Source organism: Lygodium microphyllum, chromosome 8 (genome assembly GCF_053477565.2).
Source record: "Lygodium microphyllum isolate KBCC chromosome 8, Lygodium_microphyllum_v1.1.10, whole genome shotgun sequence".
Classification (NCBI taxonomy): domain Eukaryota; kingdom Viridiplantae; phylum Streptophyta; class Polypodiopsida; order Schizaeales; family Lygodiaceae; genus Lygodium; species Lygodium microphyllum.
The window spans coordinates 102,604,867-102,627,169 of record NC_141142.1 but is presented as its reverse complement, the minus strand read 5'-3'; the positions used below and the strand labels follow the sequence as shown (position 1 = coordinate 102,627,169).

Here is a 22,303-nt window from a genome sequence, read left to right as displayed (position 1 = left end):
ACCAAATCTGTCATAACTTTTGATAGAAGTGTCCAAATGAGATGTACCATATATCAAAACGAAGCTCTTGAAGAGTACTTTAAGCCCATATAGATAGCTTAATTATGAAAATTAGGTACGATAAAAACTGTTCTAAAACAGCGTGTTGTCCTGAACCAGTCTGCATCATTACTAGTTCCATAAGCAATAGGCTTCAGTCCACCAATGTCTCCCTCAAGTATGGATACTCATCCAATATAGAATCAGGTCTCCAAGAAGCCTCTTCGGATGGTAAACCTCTCCATTTGATCAAAAATTCCACAATAGAACGTGATCGAAGCTTCTTTTCACGCTGACCTATAACAGCCTGTGGGATGTACTGAACAAGACCATCTTTATCAATGGGTGGCAGCTCATCAACTATATCCACTGGATCACCATAATAGGGTTTGAGCTGACTAACATGGAAGACGTTATGAATCTTTGTAGAAGAGGGAAGCTCTAGTTTGTATGCCAAATCTCCAATTCGCTTAAGGATCCTATAAGGGCCATAAAACCTGTGGGCAAACTTATTACTGGATCCATCTTTTAACGTAGAGTACTTGGATTTGGGCACCTTCAACAAAACTAGCTCTCCTTCTTGGAACTCTAAAGGCCTCCTCTTCTCATCAGCATACATCTTCATTTGATCTTAAGCCTTCCTTAGATTCACCTTGCATTGCTGAAGAAGGGTTTGCATTCTTTCCAACTCCTCCTTTCCATGACGATTGATCTTTTCATTAAAGATGACTGTGGGTAAGGGCACCTTGTAACCATACAAAGCCTCAAAGGGTGAAACTCCTATGCTCGCATGAGTGGAATTGTTATAAGCAAACTCAGCCAGGTGTAACTAAGAATCCCATGAGGTTTGGACATCATAGCAAAAATGGCAAAGATAAGTCTCCAACCATTTATTAACTCTCTCTGTCTGTCCATCAGTTTGAGGATGATAAGCCGTAGATGGAGCCAATTTAGTGCCCATAGATGTAAATACCGCCTGCCAAAAATTACTCATAAACTTTGAGTCCCTATCATGGACAATCACTTGCGGTAATCCATGTAGTCTAAAAATAGGCTCCATAAACTGGTTGGCCACTTGAGAAGCAGTAAACTGAATCGTTGTTGGGATAAAATGAGCTGATTTGGTGAGTCTATCAACCACCACATAAATACTATTCCACCCCTTCTTAGTAGTAGGTAAGCCAATAATGAAATCCATAGTAATATGAGTCCATTTACCCGTAGGAATAGGCAATGGCTGTAACAAACCTCCTGGCTTATGGGTTCTATCCTTATTTTGCTGACAAGGCATACACTTCATAACAAAGTCCTTGACATCTTTCCACAGTCCTTTCCAATAAAAACTTTTGTTGATCCTATCATAAGTCTTGAAACCTCCCAAGTGTCCAGCTAAAGGCGAAGAATGTAACTCCTCCATAATTTTCCGCTTAAAAGAAGAAATAGAGGGAATAACAATCTTGCCTTTCCACCAAATAAGACCATTTTTAAGCTGGTAATGCGAGTTTTCTTCCATAAGACCTTGCTGTAATTTCTAAAAGATTTGGCTGAATTCCTCATCTAAAAGATAGGCCTCCTGTAGTTCTTCAATCCAATCATTATGTAATTCTGTCATAGCTGAAACTTTGCAGGCCCACATACGAGAAAGAGAATCAGCCACTATGTTATCTTTGCCCCTTGTATGAGTGATATCAAAATCATAATTCTGTAATGTAGCTACCCAACGACGTTGCTTTGGAGTGAGATTTGACTGAGTAAGGAAATACTTGAGTACCCGGTGATCACTATGTACTCTGAATCGGCTGCCATATAAGTAATGGTGCCACTTCTTGATTGCATGCAGGATAGCTAACATCTCCTGGTCATAAACATTCATGGCTATCTCCTTATTTGTAAGCTTACGGCTCTCAAATGCAATTACTCCATGCTCCTGAAGCAAAACAGCCCCAATGCCACGGCCACTAGCATCACACTGTATAGTAAACTCTTTAGAGAAATCCGGGCATACTAAGATAGGAGCAGAAGTAAGGAGTTCCTTTAACTGGTTGAAGCTACTATCTGCAAGAGTATCCCAAAAGAAAGCCTCCTTCTTCAACCTATCAGTCAAAAAACTGCAATTGCCGCATAATGCTTTATAAATCGGCGATAGAATGAAGATAGACCAAGGAATCCTCTAAGAGAGGTAGTAGTAGTAGTAGGCGTTGGCCAATCTCTTATGCATTGCATCTTCTTGGGATCAGCCTGTATTCCTTTTTCACTGACTATATGTCCCAAGTATTCCACTTCAGTCTGCATGAAAGAGCACTTCTTCTCCTTAGCAAAAAGCTTATGATGTCTCAATACATCAAAAACCCTCCTCATATGTGCCAAGTGATCCTGTAAAGTTTTGCTATAGATCAAGATGTCATCAAAGAACACCAAGACAAACTGAAAGAGGAAAGGTTGCAAGATCTTATTCATCAGGCTTTGAAAGGTAGCTGGAGCGTTTGTAAGCCCAAATGGCATCACCAAGAAATGATAGATCCCACGATCAGTCCTGAAAGCAGTTTTAACTTCATCACCCTCTCGCATGCGAATTTGATGATACCCTGATCTCAAATCAATCTTCGTGAAGAATCGAGCCCCCTTAAGCTCATCAAGCAAATCATCAATCCTAGGTATAGGATACATGTTCTTCACTGTTATCTTATTGAGATCCCTGTAGTCAATGCACATTCTGAAAGACCCATCTTTCTTTTTGACTAACAGGACTGGAGATGCGTAAGGTGAAGAACTTGGTTTAATGAATCCCATTTCAAGAAGTTCTTTGATTTGCTTGGCTACTTCCTCTCGTTCATACTTTGATAATCTGTAAGGTGGCTTATTGATTGTCTTTGAGTTGGGCTCCAAATCAATGGGGTGATCGCTCTCTTAGGAGGCAATGAAGTAGGTACTTCAAACAAATCTCTATACTCCTCAAGAAGAGCTGTCAAGGCTGGATGGTTTGCTGAATTATTGGGCCGATCATGTGTTTCTTTGTTCAAATGCAAAACAAATATTTGTGAGCGCTTCTTGTACTCTCTTTTGAGTTGTTGAATGGTGATAAGCTGAAAATCAGATCTACTAGGAATTCCCTGTAAATGGATAAGCTGTCCATTGGAGATAAACTCCATATATAACTGTGAGAAATCCATAGTGATCCTGCCTAATGTCATCAACCAATCACAACCAAGTACAATATCTATGGGCCCCATTTCCAAAGTAATCAGGTTTACTTTGACTTCAAAATTTTCAGCCAACTGCAAAGAAACCTATGGGCCAATCTGTGTGTTGATTTCTTCTTCACCATTAGCCACTTGAACTCTAATGGGCTGATGTAAGTCTGTGGAAACACAATTTAACTTGTCCATGATGGACTTATTGACAAAACTATGAGTACTGCCACTGTCTATCAGGATGAACACTGGCTTTCCACATATGCTTCCCTTCATACGAAGTGTATTAGGGCTCTTAGATCCCGTCCTAGCATCCATAGAGATAGAACAATTAGTGGTAGCAAGCGACTCATCACAAGATCCACCAGGGTTAAACGGAACATTTCCACCTTACACACTTTGAAGCATGATCAGGTGTATACTTTTTTCCACACTTGAAACATAAGCCCTTGTCCTTCCTTTCCTTGTAAAGATCCATGGGAATAGATTTGGGATTTGTATTAGCTGAAATGGACTTAGGCTTGATGTCCCCCTGTTTGAATTCAACTTTCGGACTATTTGCTATCCTAAAATTACTTTGAGGCCTAGAAGCATTAAATGGAGGATAAGTTTGTACCCGTAAGCTCCCATTAGGCACATGATTACTGCCATAAGTGTTACCAATTTGTCCCTACTTTAAAACAGTCCTTGGCTATCCATAACTAGGCTGAAATGAAGATTCTTTCCTATACTTTCTTCCATAGCGCTCTGCAAGCTCAATAGCCTTAAAAAGTGAAGTAGGATTTTGCGCCATAACATCAGCTGACAAAGATGGCTCCAAACCATACATAAACTTGTGAAGCTTAGCCTCATCACTGATGCTTTCCACATACATGGCCAAGTTGAGGAATTGGTTTGTATACTCTCTTACACTTAGGCCCCTTTGTTCCAAACCATACCATCTCCGTGCTAACTTCTCTTTCTCAATTGGCGAAACAAAGCTTCCCAATTCTCTACAAGTATATTTTCTTTCTTGATATACCTCCACCAAGTATGGGCAAATCCTTCTAGATGCAAGGAAGCAAAGTGAATCTTCATATCATCAGTTTTAGGGTATATATCAAAGTAGGACTCCATCTTAGAGGTCCATTTCTCTAAGTCTGATGGTGAAGATGACTGGCCATTAAATTTGGCTAAAACAATTTTATCCTTAAACTCCCTTTCATGAAAGGGTTGCTGTCCCAAAATTGGCTGATCAGGATTACCAAGTACAGAGCCTCCAAATTGAGACGAGAATCTTCCAACAGATGGCTGAGAATTACTATGTAATCTTCCTGTTGGTAGAGCACCCCTAGAATTTTGAGTATGCAATCCAAAATCTTGAGTATTGGCCCCATTCAAACTGCCCAAATAGTCATCATGCCTCTGTGAAGCTTCTCCTACTTCATACTGGCTATTTGGAATGCCTCTTCTTCCAATAATCCCATTTCCATGACCATTTTGATTAGATGGCTGAAGTGGGGCTGAAGGGCCACTGTTTGAACAAGCCTTCTCATTAACTTCTCTTGATGCCATTTGCAACTGCATGAATTTAGAAATTTGTGCCATGAGTTGTTCATTGGATTCCACCAACTTATCAATAGAAGCCTTGGTTTGATCAGTAGATAGAACCATCTGCTCCATTCTTGACAAGATGGCCTCATGTCGTTCCCGATATCTTTGTTCATGGGCACACAGAGTATTATTGAGTATACTGACTTCTCCTTGTTGTTGAAGCTCTTCAGGGTTCTCTTGAAGTGTACTATCCATCATGGAATCCCTGATTCGCTCACATACTTGGTATTCGCATTAGATGCGAAAGGCATTAGGGACTCCTCTACTTGTCACAAAGGGAGTACATTCATAAAGTCCTTGAGCGCTTCCGCATGCAGGACGTAAAGCCTATTGGCTATCCATTGCCTTCTTATGTGAAGGTATCACAGGCTGATTGTCCGCAGACAAATGAGCAGAGGGCCGAGATGGCCAAGATTCCCCCTACAGTACCCCCTGTCAAAAAAACGGCTATAACTTTGGCTAGGAAGCTCCGATTTCAGAACTTTTTTGTGTAAATCGAAGCATGGAAAGCCCTCTTCGAGATGAGCTATAGCACGCTATAACAGGTTTAGGACAGAAAATTCTGTAGCTGGATTTCAGAGTCTGAACTGTCCAGTCCTGCACCCTGTCTAGACCTGTAAGTGCCATGTTTTGACCCTGTAATGCAAGATAGTAACCCCAAATGGCTACCAAACCCTGCAAAAGGATATATAGGACCTGTGGATACCCTGTAGTACTTGCACCTGTGCTTCAGTAATGAATGATGTACCTGTAACCACCTGTAAGTACCCTGTAAGTGACTTGTAAATTCCATGTTTTACCCTGTTTTAGTCCTGTAGGTACTTGAGTCCTTGGAAAGTCTTCAATCTTCAATTCTCCACTCATTGTACCTGTGTGAGGGATAAAACGGCATGACAGGCTCCCTACACAGGCTCTGAATCACCAGGAGGTGGGCAAAGTTCCCCCCGGGTCGATTGGTTGCACCCCTTCGGGATCTTCGATAGTGAGGGAGGGTCACCTCTCTTTTGTCCCACTATCTCCCCCGGCATCCACCTTTTTCCTCGGTGGAAATATCAACATGGCAGAGGCTAGAGTTCTAAGCAACCAGCATGATATGCATTTCTGAAATATTCATTCAGCCTTTCATGAGATGCAATTGAATGAGATTTTGAAAAATTGGGATAGAAGAAGGGTCTTACTGATGCAATTCAGTGACTCACAGATTGCTAGTACTTACCCTTTTACAATATTTCAACTTGGGCAAAAGAAATTCAGCCAATCAATCAGATTAGAGTAAACAAATTCATCAATCAATGGGATTCAAGTATTATGCTGAAATTTCATATTGAAGCCTCTAATTCACTGATTGGAACTAATATGCATAAAGCAAGCATTGCATTCATGAATAGATGGATTCAAGCAAAGGTTGGCTAAGAATTTGATGAATAATGTTCAATTCTTTAATCTCTCAATCAAATGGATTAAGCTCAACAATTGGATTAATGAGAGAGATTAAGAATTGAAGAAGAGTACCTTTGATATGGCTGAGGATGACTTGATCAATCTCATATGCTTGATAGAGCCCCCGGTTGTCCAATGTTGGTAAAATAATCCATAAGGCTTGTTTATCCGGTACTTAGGAACAATCTTGGAGCCTCAAATGCTTGAAATTGAAGTATTAAACCCGTTTCCCCCAAATTTTTGCTCCATAGAAGCTCTTGATCTTCAATCCTTAACCATTTCGTGCTTAATCCTTGCAATTTGTTGAAGAATCCTTGCTAAGATGATCCCACGGGCTAAAAGGATGAAGAATCTTCAAGAAATTGTTAAGAAATGAAAGCTTGGGCTGAAGCTTTCATGGCTGTCCATGGACTGTTCATGTAGGGTTTCAAGAGAGTGAAAGGATGAGGAATATAGTCCTATTTTGGAGTAAACACACTAGGAAGTTGAAGAAATCATTGCCAAGGATCATTTAGAAGCACCATAGCTGAAGATTGACTGAGGAGTGATGAAGAATAGGGCTGGAAAAATCAGCACAAATTTCGGGCTGATGTCCAGTCCACGTGGCAGTTCTTCCAGGCCATAAAATGGTGCTCCACCTGTTGCATTTGATGTCTAGAGTGCCATTATGCAGGCCATTGTTGATGGAGAGCAAGGATCAGTGAGAGTAAAGAAGAGATCTCAGCCAGAAAACTCCATGGAAGCTTGGGCAGAGCTTGAAGAAAGAGGAAAGGAAGACCTCTTTTGAAAAGTAACTGTAGTTTAGTCTCTAACTAAGCCCAGTTAACCATCCTTTACCCTAGTTACCTTCATTTTTGCATGACATTTGATGACGTCCAGTCATTTAAGCCATTATAGGCCATATCTAACCTTGGATATCTCCAGATGTAGTCTCTTACTAACTGTAGATGTCCTGCAGCACTCCACTAGTCACTGTCTTGTACCATTTTTGTCTGAAATTGATTTTGAAATAGGAAAATGGGACTGAAAATGGAAGAAAAGAATGGATCAAAGACTCAAGCTCTGATACCACTTGTCAGAGAGAGAACTAGGGAGAGAGAAAGAGAAGAGAGAAGACTGCAGAAGAGAGAGAAAGGCTGCAGGAAGAGAGAAAAGAAGAGTGACGAGGAGAGAGAAAGACTAGATTTAGAGAGAGAAAGACAGGAAAGAAGGGGAAGCCATAGAAGCTGTGAGTAAGAAGGGAGAGAAAGACTGTAATTGTATTAATGTGTCAAAAAGATGTGAAAAAATACATCTTCTCTCCTTTTATACCAATGTCAGTGTGACATGGCATAATATCAATGTTATTAACACTAATTTGTTATTCCTAGCTTCTTACAATAGTTTAATGCTTTTATGATGTCCCTCATGTGTGTATGGATATTCATGCTTTGATGTGGAGAAAAAGATGTGTCAAATATTTTCTCGACATAGTCTCATTGTGTCTCTCTCATGTATGCATAAATATTGTAATACTTTGGTGCACCTAGGTCACGAAAGTATTCAATTACTTTTTAAAAATGTTCTCTCTCTCTCTCTCTCTCTCTCTCTCTCTCTCTCTCTCTCTCTCTCTCTCTCTCTCTCTCTCTCTCTCTCTCTCTCTCTCTCTCTCTCTCTCTCTCTCTCTCTCTCTCTCTCTCTCTCTCTCTCTGTGATCTCTTAATACTTTGTGTAACCATGGCAGTATGGAGCATGCTGAAACATCTAATGCAAGAAACAATGTCCATGTACCAGACATTGTTTTGTGTTCTCCCAATGCACGAATGGATGTGCGTAAAGTCAAAGACATGGCTAGGAGGAAGTCAATACGGCGTGCCCTCAAACATGTCAAAAGACACAACACTTCCGTCGTATCCCTAAAGCTCATGCATCGGTTGGATGCAATTGAGAAGCAAATCAAGAGTTTAAACAAACGTCAAAGAGCTTCGAACTCCTTCTGTCAAAACTTTGGTGATCGCCTTCCAAGGATCGAAAAAATCCTGGCAGAAAAATATGAAGGAGGCTTGGCTGATGGGATAATTTTGCAAGACGAGATAGATGAAATAAAGGGCTATATAGGAGAAATCTATGAGTTGGTTCACAAGCACTGGCCACGGTGTGCTTTGGAAGACCATGTAGAAAAGCTGCAAGACCTTGCTAAGAGCAATGATCGTATAGAGGATGGAGTGTGTGAATTACTGGCTCAAAAGAATGCAAGCGTGCTTGCACCTGAGAGCATTTGCCTCGATGTGCATGTCACATCTCTAAAAGTTTGCCTCAATAGGTTCTGTGCAATGTTGAACCTATTGAATCGTCGCATGAGTTCATCATCCAATGCATAGTTCTCTTAGCATATCTAAGGATTTCAATAACTTTTTGTCGGATCCTCCAATAGATATGTCATTCTATTGTTGGGTTTCAGAATTTTCATGTGATTTGGGCTTTTGTATCCCCCATGATAATGACATAATATGCTCTTTCAATTTATATTTTTGCATATGTAAGATTATATTGTTGCTTATGTGATGTTATAATCTTCAAATTTTATATTGAAATAATGTTTAGAACAAATTTATCTTGATGTATATCTTTGCCAAAGTCTTCCCTAAGAGATAGGAAGAAATTTTAGTATGCCTAGGTCATAAAAGTATGCAATTACTTTTAAAAAATGTTCTCTCTCTCTCTCTCTCTCTCTCTCTCTCTCTCTCTCTCTCTCTCTCTCTCTCTCTCTCTCTCTCTCTCTCTCTCTCTCTCTCTCTCTCTCTCTCAATATGTTGTGTAACGATGACTATATGGAGTGTGCTGAAACATCTGATGCAAGAAACAATATTCTTGTACCAGACATCCTTTCATGCGTTCTCAATGCATGGATGAATGTCCGTAAAATCTAAGGCATGCCAAGGATGAAGTCAGTTTGATGTGCCCTCAAACATGTCAAATGACACAACAATTGTGTTGCATCCCTAAAGCTCATGCATCGGTTGGATACAATTAAGAAGCAAATGAAGAGTTTAATCAAACTTCAAAGAGCTTCAATCTCCTTCTGCCAGAACTTTGGTGTGAATCGTCATACGAGTTCATTGTCCAATGCATAGTTCTCTTAACATATCTAATTCCTTCAAACTTTTTGGACAAATCCTCCAATAGATATATCATTCTATTGCTGGGTTTGAGAAATTTCATGTGATTTGGACTTATGTATCCCTCACGACAATGACGTAATATGCTATTTCAATTTATATTCTTGCCTATGTGAGATTACATTGTTCCCTATGTGAAATTATAATCTTTATCATAGTATAGACTATAATAACGTTTCAAAAACCTTCACATTTGTAAATACTAATATCAAAGTACATTTTTCTTTTTATCTCAGGTTTCTCTCGACAATGGTACTTCCAACACATTCTGTGCCTAGAGATCGTGTATTGCGTGCACGTAGGGAAATGCTCAAAATTACTAGACATAAACGTAGGCACGTTGCAAGAGTTAGGACTGAATTACATGTTCATGACCATGCAAGAGATATGTATGAACAACATCATGCAAATGGAAACAATATGGATGTTCAAATCCCAAATCAGCTATTATATCAAACCAATCAATTTCGCGCTGCATCTTGCTCTGCTGCTCATGATTTGGTATCCTTTCAGGTTCAGATGCCTACCACAACTCGACAATACAATCCTAATGGTGGCTTGAGTGTGCATAGGCAAATGCTTAATGTTACGAGAGTTGAATGTAGGCACATGGCAAGAGTTAGAACAGAATTACAACAACTGCATCATGCTACCATAGATAGAGATAGATACAGTGGCATCCAAGCTACAAGTGTCCAAATGCCAGTTGCACCATTGTTGCCATTGGAAGTTCAACCACCTCCTATTCGTCAAGAAGACAATGCAACTATCCACAATATAGATGTTGAGATGTTGGATAACCATGAATTGCTACCCTTCGAAGTGGGGGTACGTAGCACAAGTCAACAAAGAAATGGAAACACAAATAATCCAGATGGTGGATTAAGAAATTGTAGGCAAATGCTTGATGCTACTAGAGCTAAATGTAGACACATGGCAAGAGCAAGAACGCAATTACAACAATTGCATCACACTACAACAAATACAATTGATATAAGTGCTCAAATGCCTGGTGCACCATTTCTGTCCTTAGATGTTCAATTGCCTTGCATTATTCAAGAAGAGAATGAAGCTATCCATAATGCAGGTGCAAGTACTGAGATGGTACATGACCAGTACAGGATGAAGCTATCCATAATGCAGGTGCAAGTACTGAGCTTCAACAAATGATGCATGATCACAATGCTTATGCACAGGCCTTTACGCATAGGCCTTTCTACTGATGGTGCAAGTACTGAGATGGTACATGACCAGAAATAAGAATGTCCATTTTTCAAAATCGATCCACCTCTAGACGATATTCAGTTCCCACTGCAAGTGAGGTTGCTGCAATCATGCTTGGGCAAGGTGATGATGATACACTTGATCATCGTAGCATTCAAGTTCGCACACGACAAGGCCATTTGATTTATATTTCTAACTTACACAAGGCATATATGCCACTATTATATGTTCTTCTTTTTCCAAACGGAGAGGATGGATGGCATACTAAAGTTCCATATGCATTTATGGATGCTCATATTAATTCCAATAATCTTGCAAATAAAGAGTGTGTCACTCAAATGTAGTATTACGCTTTTCGACTTCAGATCCGAGATGATACTAATGCATGTCTTTTGTGTGGCGGTCGCTTGCTACAACAATACATTGTCGATGCTTATTGTAGCATTGAACAATGTAGATTGGCTTGGTGTCGTCATAATCAAGCAACATTGCGAGTTGAAATGTATAGGGGATTGGCTGATATGGTCAATGGTTCAGATGTAGTTGATACTAATATCGCTGGGATTGGTGTGGGTAGGAGAATAGTATTGCCATCTAGCTTTACAGGTGGACCAAGATTCATGTACCAATTATATCAAGATGCTATGGCAATTGTGCGTAGCAAAGGCAAACCTGATTTGTTTATCACCATGACATGCAATCCTAAGTGGTCTGAAATTACAGATGCTTTGTTGCCTGGTCAAACTGCACATGATCGACCAGATTTAACTACTAGAGTTTTTCATTTGAAACATAAGGACATGATGCAGTTGATAGTGAAAAATGACTTGTTTGGTAAAGTTGCTGGATATGTGTCCGCCATAGAATTCCAAAAGAGAGGCTTGCCTCATTCACATACGCTCTTGATATTAGAACCACGCTTTAAGCCACTAGAAGCATGTCATTATGATAGACTGGTGTGCACTAAGCTACTTGATAAGGAAAGGTTTTCGGATTTGTATCGAATTATTACTAAATGTAACATAAATGGTCCATGTGGTGAGTTCAATCCAAAAAGTGCTTGCATGGTGGACAGAAAGTGTATAAAGGATTATCCAATAAAGTTTATACATACAACTACAGTTGATAAAACTGGTTATCCTTTATACAGACGTCGAGAGGATGGAAGGACTCATAATGCTAATGGTAACCTCTTGGATAACCGATGGATAGTGCCTTACAATCCTTATTTGAGTTCCAAGTATAGTGCTCACATAAATGTTGCGGTTTGCTCGACAATTGCAACTGTCAAATATTTGTATAAATATGTATATAAGGGCCATGATCGAGCAACCATTCGATTTACAAGTACGCGTGGTTCCAGATCCAATGATATTGACACAGAAAATATTGATGCACAAAATATTGATGAGATTGACAGGTACTTAGATGCACAATATATTTCAACTTCTGAAGCATGTTGGCAAATATTTGAATTCAAACTTCATGATGAGAAACCCGATATTCAATGATTGCAAATACATTTAGCTGGAGAGAATATTGTTTCCTTTCATGACTCTGATAACATTTGTGATGTGATGCAAAATGAAAATGCTCAAAAAACAACTCTCACAGAATGGTTTACATGCAATCGTTTGCACCCTAACACTAATACAATTCTCTATCAAGACTTTCCAATGTTTTGGGTTTGGAATGCATACAAAAAAATGGACAAAGAGAAAGCAAGGAAACACATGTGGTCGAATATACTTTGTTTCACCTACGTGTGGAGAAAAATACTCTTTGCGCCTACTACTCATTGTATGCAAGGGGTGCACATCCTTTGAGGCATTGCGTACGGTTGATAATGTGGTATATTCAACTTTTAAGGAGGCTTGCATTGCAAAAGGAATGTTTGAAACAGATGATGAATGGCAAATGTGTTTGCGTGAAGCTGCATTGATGCAAACCGGTGCTCAATTAAGAAATTTGTTTGCATCCATCTTGGTATTTTGTTCGCCTACCCGACCTAGGGCTCTATGGGAAGAGTTCTTAGTTCCGCTGACAGAGGATATAAAACATCGACTCTCCTTGCAAAATAGGCAAAATGTTAATATGCAAGATGAGGCCAATAATCATGCGTTGATGCATATTCAAAAACTTTTAGATCAACATGGACGCAATTTGGCAGAGTATCATGGATTGCCTGAGGTGACAATGCAAGAGTACACAAATCCTTTGATCCTTGATGAACAACTATATGATAAGGTAGAACAAGAGAATACCTTCTTAACAATGCAAGCTACGTTGAATGATGGACAAAGAAATTGTTTTATGGAAATAATGAATGCTATTGATAGTGGTTTGGGTAAACCATTTTTCTTAGATGGCCCAAGCGGTTCTGAAAAAACATTCCTATACAAATGTTTGCTTGCAAAGCTTCGCAGTCAAGGTCGCATTGCCATAGCTACAGCATCCTTTGGTATTGCTGCATTGCTTTTGCCACATGGTCGTACTGCCCATTCAAAGTTCAAAATTCCATTGCAAGCAGATAATAATTCTACATGCAATATACTTGTTCAAAGTCACCTTGCAGTACTATTAAAAGAGGCAAGTCTTATTTTGTGGGATGAAGCTCCTATGTTGCATCGTAATACATTTGAGGCACTGGACAGAACTTTAAAGGATATAATGCAGTGTGATATGCCATTTGGTGGTAAAGTTATTCTACTAGGTGGAGATTTTAGGCAAATATTACCTATTGTACCAAAGGGTACCCGTGAGGATATTGTCGGTGCTGCTATATGTTGTTCCAATTTGTGGCAATATTTCAATGTTTTGAAACTTACACAGAATATGCGGGTCGCATCAGATCAGGATCACTTTGTTGCATGGTTGCAAGACATTGGAGATGGAAAAGATTTGACACATACTAATAATATATTGCAAATTCCACCTGCATTGTTGTTAAAGGGAGGATCTATGCAAGACTTGATCAATTTTGTCTATCGTGAAATGAATTGTGTAATTGATTACAAAACGTTCTTTAGTGAACGTGCCATTCTTACACCTCGAAACAATGATGTGGAAATGATAAACAATCATGCATTGCAGCTGATGTCGGGAGAGGTTAAACAATACTACAGTGCTGATTCTGTGGATAGAACTGAGGAGAACTCATTCCTCTATTCTGTGGAATATCTAAATTCCCTTGACCTCAGTGGAGGTATTTCTCCTCATATCTTGCTGCTCAAAGTAAATGCTCCAATAATATTGCTCAGGAACTTGAATTCTTCTAAAGGTTTATGCAATGGTACTAGGCTGGTATGCAAGGCTTTCAATAACAAGGTCATTGATGCAGAGATAATTACAAGGACCAATATTGGTGACAGAGTTTTTATCCCAAGGATAACTTTCATCCCAACTACACTGGAACTTCCTTTCTCAATGAAACACTTGCAATTCCTAGTCCGTTTGGCATTTGCAATGACAATCAACAAATCTCAAGGCCAAACGTTATCATGTTTGGGGATATATCTAAAAACCCTAGTCTTTACTCATGGTCAACTCTATGTTGCTTTCTCAAGAGTAAAGTCTCCGGACAGATTGAAAGTCTTGATTGATGAGAAAGAGGGCATGGTAAATGGTACCATCAATATTGTATATAAAGAAGTTTTACAGAAAGTATTGTAACCTCTATATTTTCAAAAGTGTAATCTTTGTTCTCTCATATTATATTTGCATAATATTTTTATTTCAATACAATCAAAGCCTTTTTTTCTTCTTTGTTCACATATCTATAAAATGTAGTGTTGTACTTTCTTATGCTCTTTTTCAGTATTAAGTTCTTCGTCGATGAAAAGCAAGTTTGACTTATTTTCTCTGATTTAATACTTTAAGGTTTTAATCATATCTCTCATGTATGGATAGATATTCATGATTTTATGTAGAGTTAAACGTATGTTTGTTTTACTATATGAGAACATAGTGTTTAAATTATTTCTACCATAAAAGTTATTTGAACTTTCTATCATAAGTGTAATGTTTTTTTTCTCATATTATATTTGCATAATATTTTTGGTGCAATATTATCAAAGTTTATTTATTCTTTTTTTATCATATATTTTTAGGAAATGAACTATTTTATTGTCTCCTATTCTTTTTAAGTATTAAAGTCTTCAAAGAAAAGTAAGTTCAACTTTTTTCCTTTAACAAAAAATGAAATTTTTTAATCTCTCATGCTCTTTTGAAATATTATATTCCTTGAATAAAACCATGTTTGACTTATTTTCTATGAAATTTTGTTTGCATTTATACAAAAGTAAGTTTTGAGAAATTATCATGTATAAAGTTCTTTTATACAATATGCATTACAAACTCTTTTTCTCTTCTAAATTGGTCTTCTAATTTCAATATCGTAAAGTCATTTTTTTCTCTTTTTTTAAATTTGATCAATATTACTACTTTTTATGTTTTCTAAATTTTATTAATAGATGGCCCAAACAGTATTCGAATATTATTGTGCCTCTCCTTATCAAATGAGACTTCAAGAAGCATTGCGAACTATTGCTACGGATGGTATTATCCATAGAACTTTGGCTAGGGTAATCGAAAGATTACCCAATGATGGATTTACTAATGGAAACACTCCTTTATACGTAGAAATTTTATATTTTGGATGGATCCAATGCTACTACGTTGGACAAACAGATGTTGAGTACTTCATATCTCGGTCCCACACTAAACACATACCGAATGACTGGAGTAAATGGGAGTTTCAAGATTTATCATGTTTTGTAACTTTGCATCAGTTTCATCCAAATTCCGCCGACTGCTCTACTAATGTTAGAGCCAATCATATCATGTCCCCAGGTAATACTTACTCACCATTTTCATTAATGTTTTGCTTTATAAATTTAATATTGTTATTTCTAAAGTCTTTTTTTTTTCATTTTTAGATGTTGCAGCACAATGGGGCGAGGCATATCACAACTTTGCCCACGCATGTTCCCCATGCTAGATCCACTGTTGATAATTCATCTAAGAAGAGAAAGCTTTCTTTTCGATAGTTGATTTTCAACAATACAACTATCTTTTTGAAAACATTATATACTTTCTCTTCCATTTACCTGTTATTATAGTTGGAATTCTTTCAGTGATATTTAAAAATCACTTTTGCTTTAGTTATCTTTTCCAATTATTATGGTTGAGATAATCAATGTTATTGTATTGAATTGTTAGATTTTATAATGAAGTTTAAAAATTGCAAGACTATTTGATTCATTACTAAGTGGAAGAATGTGTGAACAAATTAAAACATTGGTGCTTCACATTTCGTCGTGAAGCGCCGGGAGAAAGCTGGCACGTAGCGCTGGCCCCAACGCAAAGCGCCAAGCTAAGTCTAGGCATGGAGCGCCTAGTTATTATGTACAAAGAGAAAAGTTCACTATGACATATCAAGTTGCTATGCAAAATGTCACTCTTCCTTCTCACTTCTTTCAATAAAAGTTAGAACATGACAATGCTGAGTTGCCCATGAAATTTAGGCCCTCTTACTCCTCAATTCTCAATTGTAGTGAAAAGGATAAATCAATGTCTTGGCTACTTTCCACTTTTTTTGCTAAAACCATACCATTGAACTCCCTTTTTGCTATATAACCTGTACCACTAGGGTAGAAATTTTGGCTTGAACTCCATTCGTGCAAAGTAAGAATTTATCCTACTATCACTAGTAGAACAAACCTTTACCACATTTAGAAACCAAAAATCATTATACAACAAAATTATAAAGGTTATCTCGAGAAAAATGTGGGAAAAACGTAGCAATGCACATTGATGTTTTATGGATATGCTTTAATTTTCTTGGAAAATAAAAGGATGACATGATCTTGTGGTTTATATCTAAATGTATGTTTCTTAAGCTATTAGAAATTTGTTGAATCAATTGTGTCATGTGTTTAAAGCCCTCCTTTTATAGGGCTTGTAACCTTTGTTACAATGTCTTAAACCCCCATTTTCATAATGTTTAATCCTTCACTTTCACGAACCTTCATCCCCAAGATCCTCGACCTTCCTCTCAATCTCCACATTCATAATGTTTAAACTATTAGAAGTGATGGGAATGACAATCCTAAAGTAAAGCGAGGCATGGTGACCCCTCACCGAAAGTTGCTCAAGAAGATGAGTGCCTTCTTATTCTTTTAGGCCATCGTGAGGCCCAGTTCAAAGTGACTACGACGGGGGGACATGGCCCTTGCGATGCAAGCTAGAAGGTTCGATGCTATGGGCCGGACCGGATTGGCTTCCACATGGACCATAGAGTTTGATCTAGCCATTAAGGGCCTAAGAGTTCAAGTGGGCGTGGCATGTACGGAACAAGCCTTCTTTTCTTGTGCATGACAAGAATGGATTTGGGCAACAGAGGCCCAAAAGTGATTGCAGCAAAGGAAATGGCCCTCACATTACATGTGATGTGGTTTGATGCAAACTATCGAGTCGCCATGAGCTATCCAGGTGCTCTAGCCCACCAGTCCAACCAGCGGTGCTCTCATCCTATCCTTCCCACATGTAAGATAGAACAGTTTGATGAGGACCATCAAAACTTTTAGCATGCAGCATGAGGGCCATCTCCCTTGATGTGTCCACCTCAAAGTAGCCCTTCATGGCGGCCTGATATTGCAAGTGGGTCTAGAATAGCTTTTGCAGGTTGATACACGGGGTAGCCGCATACCGCCCTTGCCCTCATAGCCAAGTCTATCTCTTTGGCTATTAGCCATGGCCTCATATTGCCGAGATGAAAGTTTGTGGCCTAAGATGCAACCAAGTCTTCACACTTGGCCTCAACAAGTGTGTTGGGCTCCTTGTCGAGCTGGATTTGCCTTTGATCTTTAGGAGGGTGAAGCATTCATGCAACTTGCCCAGTTTCACCCTGCAGTGGCCATCCGACCACCACAATGATGTCACCAGGCAAGTTACATCCCTTTGGTCCTGAGACTTGAATGGGCTTGAGTGCACCTGCGGACTTCAATGGTGAAGAAGATTCTCTAAAAGACAGTCGCATCCGAAATGCAAGGTTGTTGCATCCTGCATCTCTACAACTTGAGTTCCATTCCAAAAGATCCATTCATCCTTGTCTGTCCACAGTAGGGGCATCCCAATACCCCCATCTTGTTTGCTATAAGAGGGCTCATATCCCATGCATCCAACCATTGTCGCATACTCTCTATCCTTCTTAGTTTCGTAAGAATAGACTTGTATATCATCGTTGAAACACGCATGTTTCCTCCTACTAGCTGATTTGGTTGCTTGCGGCTCATGGGTTGACTCCACCATCTCACCCTTCACCCTGTGTATCAAAGCATCATAACATTTAGCCCGCTCCCCAGCATGGGCTTTCGTCTTAGCTCTCTTCCCCGCAACTCTTTCTTCGCCTGCATCGGCCCCACTTGCCTCATCATCTTCTTCACTCTTACATACGGCCATTTGTTTATACTCATGACTCACGAGTTCTTCAACACTTCCTGGCCCCTCACGACCCATCTCCTCATCACATGAAATGGCCCGCTTATTTATACTCGTTGGCTCAACGAGTTCTTCACCTGTTTCCATCCCGCACACGGCCATTCGTTTATACTAGCCGCTCATGAGTTCTTCCATACCCGGCCACTTGGCCTCATCACCCACCACCGCCCATTTCTTTATCCTCGATGGCTTCGCAAGTTCTTCACAATTAGCCACTTGGCCTCATCAGAAGGCACGTTCATTTAGACTCACAGTTCCAGAAGTTTTCCCACACTCCAACTAAATCCCCACTTCAGCCATCATTTTATCCTCCCGGATCCAAGAGTCTTCAGCCCCAAGGCTATCAATACATTTGGTTGTTTCTTTAGACTTGCGGCTCACGAGTTCTCCCACACTCCCTAGCCCTTTGGCCTCCTCACACAACACGGCCCATTTCTTTATACTCGTTAGCTCCACAAGTTCTTCATACGTTGGCCACTTGGCCTCATCTTCTTCCTCTTCTTTTGCCGTCAAGTAACCCTCTTCATCTGACTCAATATCCGTTTCGCCCAAGAAAAGGGCATCAGCCCACACCTGCGTTCCTTCCTTCAAACCAAGTCATCTCCTCATCAAAATATTCAAGCTCTACCCGCTCTTTTGCGCACGATGGCTCAGCTTGTCTTGGGTTCTTTTGTACTCCCCCTACGTGTAGGAGTCTCTGATTTTGCCATGATTTATTTATACTCCCTCTAGGTAAGTATAGGAGTCTTTGACCTTGCTACCATCCACATCTTCAATCTCCTCATCTCTTGGTCCATAAGCTTTGTGTCCATAAGGATCTTCAAGTTGGGACTCAACTCCTTCAACCCCATCCTCCATTATGCATTCCTCTAGGATCACTCCTTCTGGTAATAGATCTGATCCACAGCTCATTTTCTCTTCGACGCACTCTTCAATAAGTACCCCATCAAACATGAATTTCAGCCCGTAGGCCAGCTCTAAGCTCTCTGGAGACTCTATGGCCACGGTTTCATTTATACTCGCCTGCGCCGTTATGAGTTCTTGAAGTTGCCTCTCATCATTTGTTTGGCATATCATGTGGTCATCATCACATAATCATATGGCCCGTAGGCCTCTTCATCTCTACCTTGACGCCAATCATTGTCATCTACTTCATATCCCAGTTCTTCAATTTGCCTCTCATCATTTGGCCCATTGGCCCACAGTTGCTCTGCTTGGCACATTGTGTGGTCGTCATCATAAAAATATGGCCATAGGCCTCTTCATCTTCCCCTTGATGCCATTCACCGTCCTTTGCTCCATAGTTATGTTCAAAAGATTGGGTATAATCATCTTGGAACCAATTTTCATCTCTTTCTTCCCACCTCGAGCTCATGTATTGGCCATTTTGCTTCCATGTCGCATTCCATGTCGTGTCTGGGTGTCCCATGATGTGTTGAGGTATTGAGATGGCTGGGTTGGGGAATGGGTCTAGTGCTTCTCTGGAGCCTAGATGGGGTTAAGAGAGGGCCCCGCACAGGTATTCTAGGGCCGGAGGACCATTACACTAATACCAAGTCTTGTGGATCTCCCTCGAACCCGATCAAGCGCATCGCACCACAGACTGTCTCAACATGTTACCTCAACATGACACAACATAGCATGACATGGTCTCCCCAATACAACATGCATCTCAACACGACATGGAGGTCGACATGACACAGAAGTCGATATGGCATGGTATCGCGACACGGCACGGCACCGATGCGTCTCAATAGTCCACCATATCATCTCCCCCCATCAGGCAAGAAGTTTTCCAAGGCACTTAGAACTTATCTGGTGCTTACACAAGGGCGCACCCTTCAATTTGGGTCAACACCCCACTCACCTCTCACCCCACAAAAAGTCTACCCAATCCCACTCACTCTCATTGAATGCACTCTCCATCCCCACTCACCTATTCCGGGTGGCAGCCCCGAGCCACGTAACCATGCCGAGGCGACACACACTACAGCCCCATGCCGAGGCGACACACTACAGCCCCATGCCGCAACGCACCTTGGAGAGCCAGGCCTCGAGAGAAAGGTACCTCCACTTGCCATTGTTTGTCCACACAAGGGGCACCCCTATACCCTTGTCTTCTTTGTTGCATGAGGGCTCCTCTCCCTCACAAAATCAGCCACTGTAGCATAATCTCTTTCCTCATCAGTTTTGTAAGAGAATACATGTACCTCATCGCTGAAGCACACATTTCTTCCCCTGCTAAAACTGACTTAGTTTGTTGAGGCTCTAGGGTTGACTCCATTGTCTCACCCTTTGCCTTGTGTTTCGAAGCATCTTTAGATCCTCCTCATTCCCCTCAACACACATGGCCATTTCCTTAGACTCGCAGCTCACAAGTTCTTCGTGAGTTGGGCCACTTGGCCTTCCCATCCACCTCAAGTGTTATGGATCCCCCTCGGACCCGGTCACACACATCATGCCACGGACCATCTCAACATGTTACCTCAACACGATATGACACAGCATGACACGATCTCCCCAACATGACATGGCACCTCAACACGACACGGAGGTCATATATATATATATATATATATATATATATATATATATTTAGTTGGTTAGTTTTGGTGGTTTTGTTTTTTACAAATATTGTATTATATATCTTTTTATTTGAATAGTTTGTTATTATATTATATCTTTTTTCAGAAAGAAAGATTTTATATGTGTGTGTGTGTGTGTGTGTGTGTGTGTGTGTGTGTGTGTTTATTTTGTTTATATTTATGGTTTATTTGAGTTTAGACAGAGACGAGAGAAATTGTTATTATACGTATTTGTTTGTTTTGGCATATTTATTTAGCGAAGTATGTTTTAAGCTTAGTATTTATTTATTTATTTTGGTGATTATTATTATTAGGGGAGAGAGAGAGAGAGAGAGAAATTGTTATTGTATATTTGTTTATTTTGATATATATTTATTTGGTAAAGTATTTTATTAGCTTAGTATTTATTATTATTATGATTAGTTATTAGTTGGTTAGTTGGTTGAGAGAGAGAGAGAGAGAGAGAGAGAGGGAGGGGGAGGGAGGGAGGGAGGGAGGGATTATTATTATTTTATATTTGTTTTTGTTTGAATGGTTTGCTATTTTTTAATTTAGTTTAATGTTTATGTTTATAGTTTGTTTATGTATAAAATGGTATATAAATTAATTGAGTTATATATATATAGTTATAGTTATAGTTATTGTATTGGTTTGTTTTGGTATATTTATTTAGTGAAGTGTTTTGTTAGCTAAGTATTTATATTTGATTGATTGATGATTGCTTTATTTATTTAGTTTAGTAATTTTTTAAATTAGTGTTGGTTGATTAGTTGATTTGGTATTGATTGGTTTCCTTAACTTATTTTATTTGTTAGTGGAGAGAGAGAGAGAGAGAGAGAGAGAGAGAGAGAGAGAGAGAGAGAGAGAGAGAGAGAGATTGTTATTGTATTGGTTTGTTTTGGTATATTTATTTAGTGAATATTTTGTTACCTAAGTATTTATATTTGATTGATTGATGATTGCTTTATTTATTTAGTTTGGTGATTTCTTATTAGTGTTGGTTGATTAGTTGATTTGATATTGATTAGTTTTGTTAGCTTATTTTATTTGTTAGGAGAGAGAGAGAGAAAGAGAATTCATTTTATTATTGGGTTGGTGAGTTGTTAATAAGTTGGTAGGTTGGTTTTATTAATAAGTAAGTTGGTTTTGTATATATTAGTGATGAGTTAGTTTATGTTAATTTTTTGTTGGTGGGTTGGTTAGTTAGTTAGGTTTGTAATTGGTTGGTTATCTTAGATTTTTGTTATTAGTTGGTTTGTAGTTTTGTTTGGTTACTTTGGATTAGGTATTGGTTTACTATGTGATGAGATGTAATATGAGAGAGAGAGACACACACACAGAGAGAGAGAGAGAGAGAGAGAGAGAGAGAGAGAGAGAGAGAGAGAGAGAGAGAGAGAGAGCTTTTGATTAAAGCTTTGGTTGATATTACTCTTTATGCATGTTTTGGTCTTTCGGGCAATTTTTTATGACTATTGTCAAGGTTGCTGGTCTCTCTCCTTCAATATCTTACTACTATATTATTTTAGCTATAGGTTCGGAAAGCCCCGAACCTCCAAAAGGCTTCCCGAACCTA

General features: G+C 39.3%; 2 protein-coding genes across 2 annotated transcripts; both read left to right on the top strand.

Moving 5' to 3' along the window:
- The first annotated feature begins 11,166 nt into the window (after positions 1-11,166).
- On the top strand, positions 11,167-12,156 carry LOC148032679 (uncharacterized). Its single transcript, XM_087683951.1, has one exon. It carries the CDS (start codon positions 11,167-11,169, stop codon positions 12,154-12,156), a length of 990 nt encoding a protein of 329 aa, XP_087540077.1.
- Positions 12,157-12,739: 583 nt separating this feature from the next.
- On the top strand, positions 12,740-14,317 carry LOC148032678 (uncharacterized). The gene has a single exon (XM_087683950.1). The coding sequence runs from the start codon at positions 12,740-12,742 to the stop codon at positions 14,315-14,317; it is 1,578 nt and encodes a 525-aa protein (XP_087540076.1).
- Positions 14,318-22,303: the final 7,986 nt, after the last annotated feature.

What these genes read in the sequence shown, in the direction of transcription:
- LOC148032679 (XM_087683951.1), top strand. Translation starts at nt 11,167, where the DNA reads ATGGTCAATGGTTCAGATGTAGTTGATACTAATATCGCTGGGATTGGT.
- LOC148032678 (XM_087683950.1), top strand. Translation starts at nt 12,740, where the DNA reads ATGCAAGATGAGGCCAATAATCATGCGTTGATGCATATTCAAAAACTT.